The sequence below is a fragment of the Vipera berus genome, assembly GCF_964194415.1.
Source record: "Vipera berus genome assembly, chromosome: 5".
Taxonomy (NCBI): domain Eukaryota; kingdom Metazoa; phylum Chordata; class Lepidosauria; order Squamata; family Viperidae; genus Vipera; species Vipera berus.
In genome coordinates this window covers 2,777,018-2,787,017 of record NC_138207.1, presented here as the reverse complement: position 1 = coordinate 2,787,017, position 10,000 = coordinate 2,777,018, and the positions used below count along the sequence as shown (strand labels likewise).

Below are 10,000 nucleotides of genomic sequence, written 5' to 3'. Positions count from 1 at the left end.
CTCGCCATTTCTAAAGCTTGTTTGATATTTTTAAGGCTGACAATGAAAGCTGTTAGAGAAGAGAGAAGTTTCAATTAATCAAAATTGCGTTGGAAGGGACCTTGGAGGTCATCTAGTCCAACCCCCTGCTCATGCAGGAGACTCTATACCTTTCCAGTCAAATGGTTGTCCAGTCTCTTCTTAAAAACCTCCAGTGATGGAGCATTCACCGCTTCTGGAGGCAAGGAGTTCCGCTGATTAATTGTCCTCACTGTCAGGAAGTTTCTCCTTAGTTCTAGGTTGCTTCTCTCCTTGATGAGTTTCCATCCGTTACTTCTTGTCCTGCCTTCGGGCGCTTTTGGAGAATAGCTTGACTGCCTCTTCTTCGGGGCAGCCCCTGAATGAACCGTTGTAAGTCGAGGGCTACCAATATTCATATTTTATGTGCTAAAATTTCCCATTAAAAACGCCTCGAAGCCCATGTTACTCACTGCTAGCAACTTTACGAGGGGTGGAATTCAGCTCCCAACCATTGCAAAACTCCTGGAGTTGGTCCAGCCGTCTTAAAGTCCCCAAGGTTGGGTTAGGGTTAGGGCAGGGGTAGGCAACCTCGGCTCTTTTTTGGACTCATGGACTTCAACTCCCAGAATTCCTGGCTCAGGAATTCTGGGAGTTGAAGTCCACGAGTCATAAAAGAGCCGAGGTTGCCTACCTCTGGGTTAGGGTTAGGGTCAAACCCCCCCCACTACCCAGATAGGTGTGTAGGCTATGTTGTGTAACCCAGGTCTGCCTCCTACTCACCTGGATTCGCTCTGGAGGAGCTAAAGTTGTAGAACGAAGAACTAAGAGGCAACCTTGACGTTCTTCTCTTCAGAGAAAGTAGCTGCAGTTCAACCCCCAGATGAGATGACACGGGTCAAGGAGAAGGAAGACGGTGACCGGAAAGATGCCAAAACGCCTTTTACTGATTTGCGAGGAACTGGAGTCTTCCTCCTGCTCGTCGTGTTATATTTCTCCGTGTGGCTCATCCGAAGGAGGAGACAAAGTAAGCGTGTGTGTGTGTTTTTTTAAAAAATAATATTTTATCAGTTTTCTAATTTCACAATTAAGTATTTTAAAAACAATGTGGTGACTGGGTTGATCAATAGTTCAATAACATACGTCAATCTTTAGTGCAGATCTGAAGTGACAACATCGGAGATTTCCTCTCTTTTCCCCTTAATATCTACTATCTCAAGTTAGGCTAATGCAGTCCTTCTTATTATCAACTAAAGTCAAAACATCACGATGACATTTATCAATAATTTTTAGTTTCTCCATATCTTAACGGTGTTTACATTATAGGCAATCAATGTCCTGTAATGGCTTTTTCTCCAAGCTTTAATTGCCCCACCGATATTCAAATTGACATTTGATATTTATAATTTCCAAACTTTAGGTCACCAAACGTTCCCTGATCTCAGCTACTTTTTTCCCTTTTCGTAACAAAATCTAATATTCTAAATACACATCTTATCCATTTGAGTATAGTCTTGTTCTGTGTTCCCAAAGTTACCTATTTTCCACCCTATTAAACCATCTCATTAATAATACGGTATTCATTCATTCATTCATTCATTCATTCATTCATTCATTTATTTATTTATTTATTTATTTTAATTTAATTTAATTTCTATACCGCCCTTCTCCCGAAGGACTCAGGGCGGTGTACAGGGCAATAAAAATACAATAAAAATACAATATACAAAAGTTAAAAATAAGATTAAATAGAGCTAGCCCATTACAATAAATAATTAAAAATACTAAATAAAATTCCCCAAACCCCTTTAATAAATCAAAACTGTTATATATATATATATATATATATATATATATATATATATATATATATATATATATATATATATATATATATATATATATATATATAGTGTCTGATATGTATATATATAGTGTCTGATATATATATATATATATATATATATATATATATATATATATATATATATATATATATATATATATATATATATATATATATATATATATATATATATATATATATATATATATATATATATATATAGTCTGGGTTAACCAATAAATCAACAATATTCATAAATTTTTTCGTTTTGGTCTAATTCTTAAAAAGTTCAAATACTCCCTCTCTTTTTCTGGTATTATCTATTAACTCAGAATTAAGCAAACAGAATTCTTATGATGTTACTTCATTTTCTAAAAATTATCTATTTTCCACCATGTTCCACCCTCTAATTTGTAATATTAATACGAGATACGTGAGGGAGACTCTTTTCCAGGGGGACCACCTGTCTCCAGGTCTTCCTCTCCGAGATTGGACAGGGCCGGAGTGCTTTGGATTGCAAGGAAACCAGCGTACATGGAGAAGTGGAGGTGTGTTAGAACAGAATAGAATAACAGAGTTGGAAGGGACCTTGGAGGTCTTCTAGTCTGACCCCCTGCGCAGGCAGGAAACCCTATCCCATTTCAGACGAAGGGCTGTCCAGTCTCTGTTACGTTAGCAAGATAGAAACATAGAAGGAATGTGTTCTAACTGGGGCAGCTTTGAAGTCCTCAGTCCACGTTATCAAAACTGTTCTGGGAAATATACTGGAATGTTTCTTGTTATTAAGACAATAGGCCTTTCTGGAAGGAATGAAAGAAGGAAAGGAAGGAAGGAAGGAAGGAAGGAAGGAAGGAGGGAGGGAGGGAGGGAGGGAAGGAAGGAGGGAGAGAGGGAAGGAAGGAAGGAAGGGAGGGAGGGAGGGAGGAGATGGGGATGTGAAGGAGGGAGGGAGAGAGGAAGGAGAAGGCAGGGAGGGAGGGAGGGAGGGTGGAAGGAAGGAAGAGAGGGAGAGAGGGAGGGAAGAAGGAAGGGAGAGAGGAGATGGGGATGAGGAGGGAAAGAGGAAGGAGAAGGCAGGGAGGAAGGAAGGAAGGAAGAGAGGGAGGGAGGGAGAGAGGGAGAGGGAGGGAGGAGATGAGGATGAGAAGAAGGGAGGGAGAGAGGAAGAAGAAGGCAGGAAGTGAGTGAGTGAGTGAGTGAGGAAGGAAGGAAGGAGGAAGGGAGGAAGGAAGGAAGGAAGGAGAGAGGAAGGGAGGTAGGAAGGAAAGAAGGGAGGGAGGGAGGAGATGGGGATGAGAAGGGAAGGAGAGAAGAAGGAGAAGGCAGGGAAGGAGGGAAGGAAGATTGTTGAGACTCTAGAAAGAGTGCAGAGAAGAGCAACAAAGAGGATCAGGGGACTGGAGGCTAAAACATACGAGGAACGGTTGCTGGGATTGGGGATGTCTTGTTTAATGACGAGAAGGACGAGGGGGGACAGGATAGCCATGTTCCAATATCTCAGGGGCTGCCCCAAAGAAGAGGGAGCCAAGCTATTCTCCAAAGTGTCCAAAGGCAGGACAAGAATCAACAGATGGAAACTAGTCAAGGAGAGAAGCAACCTGGAACTAAGGAGAAACTTCCTGACAGTGAGAACAATTAACCAGTGGAACAACCTGCCTCCAGAAGTGGTGAATGCTCCAACACTGGAAGTTTTTAAGAAGAGACTGGACAGCCACTTGTCCAGAATGAACAGGGTGTCCTACTTGAGTAGTGGGGTGGACTAGAAGACCTCCAAGGTTACTCTGATCTGAACATTTCCGTGGCAAAGTGAGACGGTTGTTAAGTGACTTGTCCCCATTTTATAACCTTCCTTGCCAAGGTCATTAAGCGAATCACTGCAGTTGTTCAGTTAGTAACAGGTTCGTAAAGCGAATCCGGCTTTCCCCATTGACTTTGCTTGTCAGAAGGTTGCAAAAGGGGATCACGTGACCCCTGCCCAGACGCTGCGACCGTCGTAAATATGAATCATTTGTAAGTCCAGGACCCGCTGTGTTATTACCATAGGAACTGACTGAATGTAGGAGTGAGTTCAAATTCTCCTTTTTTCTTGCAGAGCAAAAGAAGCAGGAAGATGGATCTGCCCCTTTGGTAAGTTCCTTTTTACTTCTCAAAATTGCAGCAATAGTCCTCGACTTACAACAGTTCATTTAGTGACCATCCGAAGTTACAACGGCACTGGAAAAAAGTGACTTAGCACCGTTTTTCACACTTACGACCGTTGCCGCATCCCCTCGTGGTCACGGGATCAAAACTCAGGCGCTTGGCAAGTGACTCATATTTATGACGATACCTTTTACGACCTTTGGGCCAGCAAAGTCAATGGGGGGGAGAGCCAGATTCGCTTAACGACCATGTGACACTTCACAGGCTTAAGCGATTCACTTAACAACCGCGGCAGGAAACGTCGTGAAATGGGGCGAAACCCGCTTAGCAAACATCTCGTTTAGCAACAGAAATTTTGGGCCAGTCGTGGTCATAAGTCGAGGACTGCCTGGGCTTTCTAAGAAACTTAAATAAATTGATCATCAGCGTGCAAACGTATCCTAAACGTGCGAAACAGGGGGCCCTAATCTCCAAATCTAAATCCAGTTTTTATTTAGAAATAGCACTTTTAACTGTCTGTGGAGATTCTTAGTCATCCTGGTCATAGTGTGCTATGATCGTGGGGAAAAAAAGGTCCTTTTTTGAGGAGGCAAGCAGACTTCCAGGTTATTCCTTTGAAGACGTTTCGCTTCTCATCCTAGAAGCTTCTTCCGCTCTGACTGGAGGGTGGGGAGTGGAAGGATTTATACTCCTTGCAGATGGCTGGTCATTTGCATCCTTTTAGAGGGTCGTTGAGGCCCCTTGGAGGTTTATCAAAGGAGGCTCCACACCCATTTCCACCACTTAGGTGACCCTTCCTTCCTTCCTTCCTTCCTTCCTTCCTTCCTTCCTTCCTTCCTTCCTTCCTTCCCCTTTCCTTCTCCTCCCCTTCTTCCCTTCCCTTCCCCTTCTTTTCTTCATTCTCCTTTCCTCTTCCTCCTTCTTCCTTCCTTCCTTCCCATTCCCATCTCCTTCCTTCCTGCCCCTTTCCTTCTCTTCCCCTTCTTCCTTTCCCTTCCTTCCTTCCTTCCTTCCTTCCTTCCTTCCTTCCTTCCTCCCCCTTTCCTTCTCCTCCCCTTCTTCCCTACCCTTCCTCTTCTTTTTTTCATTCTCCTTTCCTCTTCTTCTTCCTTCCTTCCTTCCTTCCTTCCTTCCTTCCTTCCTTCCTTCCTTCCTTCCTTCCTTCCTTCTCCTCCCCTTCTTCCCTTCCCTTCCCCTTTTTTTCTTCATTCTCCTTTCCTCTTCCTCCTTCTTCCTTCCTTCCTTCCTTCCTTCCTTCCTTCCTTCCTTCCTTCCTTCCTTCCTTCCTTCCCATTCCCATCTCCTTCCTTCCTTCCCCTTTCCTTCTCCTCCCATTCTTCCCTTCCCTTCCCCTTCTTTTCTTCATTCTCCTTTCCTCTTCCTCCTTCTTCCTTCCTTCCTTCCTTCCTTCCTTCCTTCCTTCCTTCCTTCCTTCCTTCCTTCCTTCCTTCCTTCCTTCCTTCCTTCCTTCCTTCATGTCTATGAAGATTCTCAGCCATCCAGGTCGGGGTTGTCTCAACGGCACTTTTTCAGGAGGCAACTTGGTTTTTCTTTGAAGACATTTCGCTTCCCATCCCAGATGCTTCTTCAGTTCTGACTGGATGGTGGGGAAGGGAAGGATTTATCCTCCTTGCAGACAGCTAGTCATTTGCATCCTTTTAGAGGGTCGTTGAGGCCACTTGGTGGCTTGTCTGTGTCCTCAGGGTCACCTGAGTGGTGCAAATGGGGGTGGAGCCTTCCTGGAACCGCTGAAAGGACTGTGTGTTGTAACTGGAGATAGATGGTGTAGTATTTCCCCCCCCTCTTTTGAGAGAGGGGTGTACAGATGGCCTCTTTGACCCCCTCTTCCAAGCCAGTGGTCCTCCCTATCCAAAATGTGGACTTGGCTGTCTTCGAAAGAGCGGCCTCGGTCTTTGAAATGCAGACGGACGGCTGAATCTTATCCCGATGAGTTGTGCCGTGAGTTTTAACTCTCTTTAAAAATGAGATACGTAGGCTTTGTTTAAAAATTATTATTATTATTATTATTATTATTAATTTATTTTTATTATTTATTGTTGTTGTTGTTGTTGTTGTTGTTATTATTATTATTATTATTGTTATTATTATTATTATTATTATTATTATTATTATTATTATTATTATTATTATTATTTTCCGGGTTGAACCGAAGGAAGAAGAGCTTCCTGCTGTCACCGTTTTCACGGTCAATTATGAAATGCTGGAATTCCCTGGAGGGAAAAAGACGAGGCCCCCTCCTTCTCCGCAGTCCATCCAGCGGGAACAGACGGAATACGCCACCATCGTCTTCCTCCCGAAGACTCCGGAGGCCGCAGAGATGGGTGACTCAAAACAGACGCCCAGCCCGGTCTGTGCACAGCAGCCTTGACCCGGCCAGCATCCCCTTCCTGTGGTTTCCGGATTGCACACATCTGTGCAAAAAGTTGTGGGTCTTCACCCCGAAGGAGACCGCTGAGGACTAGAGCAATGATTCATTTGGGGAAACCAGACAGGTCTTCTATAAGGTAAACGTCGGCCAGGAAACCACATCCTCTGAACGGCAAACGTGGTGAACTGGAGGAGCGAGGGTGGCTGTCCGGGGCCAGGGGGCATCACTCTGCGCTGGCACAGAGGCACTCTCCCCCCATGGAGGAATGGCAAAGCAGATCCAGCTCACTCGGACAGGTGGTCCTCGACTTGCGACCGCAATGGAGCCCAACCTTTCTGTTGTGGAGTGAGGTTTGCAACATTTTACGACTTTTTTCTGGCCACGCTTGTTAAGTGAATCGCTGTGATGGTTAAGTTGGTAACACGGTCGTTAAGCGAATCCGGCTGCCCTCACTGACCTTTGCTCGGCAGAAGGTCGGAAAAGGGGATCACGTGACCCCCGGGGGACACTGCAAGCGTCAGAAACGTGAGTCAGCTGCCGAGTGTCTGAATTTGGATCACGTGACCCTGGGGATGCTGCACCGGCCGTTAGGTGTGAAAAACGGGCATCGGTCACTTTTTTTTCAGAGCCGTTGTAACTTTAAATGGTCCCTAAATGAATGGTTGTAAATGGAGGACTACCTGTACCATTAAAGAGGTTAAACCCTGCTCTCTTTCCAGAAGCAAAATAAAAATAGAAAACCAATGATAGTACCGCCTTCCAGCTGGGTGACTTTGGCCAATCACCAGGAGACGGTGAGTTCTAGTCCCGCCTTAGGTATGAAAGGCGGCTGGGTGACCTTGGGCCAATCACCAGGAGACGGTGAATTCTAGTTCCGCCTTAGGCATGAAAGCCATCTGGGTGACTTTGGACCAATCACCGGGAGATAGTGAGTTCTAGTCCCACTTTAGGCACAAAAGCCATCTGGGTGACTTTGGGCCAATCACCAGGAGACGGTGAATTCTAGTCCCGCCTTAGGCACCAAAGCCAACTGGCTGACTTTGGGCCAATCACCAGGAGACGGTGAGTTCTAGTCCCAGTTTAGGCATGAAAGCCTGCTGGGTGACTTTGGGCCAATCACCGGGAGACGGTGAGTTCTAGTCCCGCCTTAGGTATGAAAGGCGGCTGGGTGACCTTGGGCCGATCACCAGGAGACGGTGAATTCTAGTTCCGCCTTAGGCATGAAAGCCATCTGGGTGACTTTGGACCAATCACCGGGAGATAGTGAGTTCTAGTCCCACTTTAGGCACAAAAGCCATCTGGGTGACTTTGGGCCAATCACCAGGAGACGGTGAATTCTAGTCCCGCCTTAGGCACCAAAGCCAACTGGCTGACTTTGGGCCAATCACCAGGAGACGGTGAGTTCTAGTCCCAGTTTAGGCATGAAAGCCTGCTGGGTGACTTTGGGCCAATCACCGGGAGACGGTGAGTTCTAGTCCCGCCTTAGGTATGAAAGGCGGCTGGGTGACCTTGGGCCGATCACCAGGAGACGGTGAATTCTAGTTCCGCCTTAGGCATGAAAGCCATCTGGGTGACTTTGAGCCAGTCCATCTCTCTCCGTCCAACCCACCTTACAGGGTTGTTGTTATGGGGAAAGTAGGCGATGGAAGGTTGGATATGTTCGCCTCCTGGAGTTACTTCTAAAAAATAATAAAAGCGGGATACAAAACAAACAAACGAACAACAATAAGAACACAAACTGAAATGCAGTGGAGACACCGACGCTAATGTTCTGATGCTGGTTCCCCCCCCAGCCTTGGGTGCGAATCCCGACGGGCTAGGTGGAAACTCCGGTTATCCCACCCCTCCCCCGCCTTTCAACCTGTTTTCAGCCTGTTCCGACGGTTTGTTTGCAACCCATCGTGGGCGGTTTGTTGATTCTCGAAACCTCTTTGGGGGCTGATCAAACCGATATTGTGGTGGAAAAGGCTGCCTGACAGGAAGGCAGCAGCTGTTGGCCGACACGTGTGGGCAGAGGAAACATCGGATTCACACCCCACAACCCATCCTCTCTCGACTGCCAGACCTGCCCGAAATAATTGGCAGTTGGCAGTTGTCGTTCGGTGTTTGGTAAGAATGCACAAACACACACCCAATCGTTTTTGCTATTTCCCCCCCCCCCCCCACACACACAATTCAAATCACAAGAATAAAACTTTGTTAGGCAGGATTCAAACCCAAGGAAGTCAGCATTTTAGACCCGTCGCTCGCCTTTGCGAAACGAGCTCCGCACATTTAATAACAAAAGCACACAGAGCAAGCCTGCAAATTACGAAATGCTGTAAAACTGTATAAAAAAATCCTCGTGCTCATCAAATCAGTTTGTCAGCTGTCCCAGAACGGCGTCCAGTTGCTGGTTCTGCTCATCAATCAACAGGAATCTTCTTTCCTAAGCAGCCTCCATTTCATTTCCAGCGTCTTTCTCCCGGCTTGGAGCCGGACCTGATTTTTCTTTCAACAGGTGTAATAACCGGAATACGTCGGTCTTCCTTTGCTTGCTGTTTGTTGGCTGAGCTGTCATAAGGATGTCATAACCTGGCTTATTTCATGGGTGTGGTTGTGTCTGCATGCAGGAATGTCCAGACAGGTAGTCCTTGAGCCACAACCACAACTGAAGCCCCAAAATTTCAATTCCTAAGCATTTGCATCCCATTTTTTTTTTTGCCACGGCTGTTAAGTGAATTCCTACAGTTGTTCTGTTAGTAACACAGTTGTTAAGTGAATCTGGCAGTTACATGACTTTAGAAAAGGTGGCGGTTGGAATCTCCACCTTCAGAAGATCTGTGTCTTTATAGGGAACAAATTGGTCGTACGTGCGAGGACTGATTCTAAGTAGAGGACTACCTCTATAAGTGTTTTAGAAGAGAGACATGATTTTGCAAAAATAAATACATTGTGAATATTATTTAAAATTATTATCCAGTTGGGAATCCCCCCCCTTTCCCCCCCATCTGCACAGATTTAAATGAAGTGTTAACTAGATGGATAATGACCCAAAACTGACTTTCTAATTTATTTATTTTACTTTCAGCCTTGAAAGCACAAGTCAATGCAAAATTACAAGAACACAGTTTGAGGTTTTCTTTTACTTGCACAAAGCCCTGAATTCTAATCTAATCTGTTTTGGATGTTGTTGTTTTTTTAAAAAAAAAATAAAATAAAATATGGTCATCGTGATTTTCTGCAAGCACAGGAGAACAGTCGGGTCCAATGAGATCCTGCAACGATTTTCTGCCTAAATCTGGTTTATGAACAATCTACCGGCTGCATTTGCACCATATTCTGAACTTGGTTAGTTTGGAGATTGGGATGTGTAGCAGAGTCAGGTTAGCATGTTGTGTGGACTCGGGCCTTTGGGTTAGTCTGTAGCTCAGTCTCTTCAGCCAACTGAGCAATTGGGGTTTATTTAACCAACAGGTCAAATGTATTGTGTGAACCCAGCCTATTGTCTGGGTTCGGCTTCCCCCACTACGATGTCCTCCAGATAAGTGGGACTTCAAGCTTTCCAAGGATTTTGAGGTTTTTTTGGGCGTGTGTGTGTGTGTGTGTTGGAATCCAAAGTGAGGTTCAGAAAAGTGAATGTCAAC

General features: G+C 45.2%; 1 protein-coding gene across 1 annotated transcript in view; it reads left to right on the top strand.

The window, feature by feature from the left end:
- The window catches only part of PDCD1 (programmed cell death 1), a gene marked incomplete at both ends in the record, with an annotated part of 8,842 nt that extends 2,468 nt beyond the window's left edge, over window positions 1-6,374 (top strand). The window contains 3 exons of the mRNA XM_081329960.1: window positions 854-1,024; window positions 3,936-3,970; window positions 6,159-6,374. Of these exons, the coding sequence (XP_081186086.1) occupies window positions 854-1,024; window positions 3,936-3,970; window positions 6,159-6,374 (422 nt within the window). The remainder of the gene's footprint in view (window positions 1-853; window positions 1,025-3,935; window positions 3,971-6,158) is intronic.
- Between the last annotated feature and the right edge of the window lie 3,626 nt (window positions 6,375-10,000).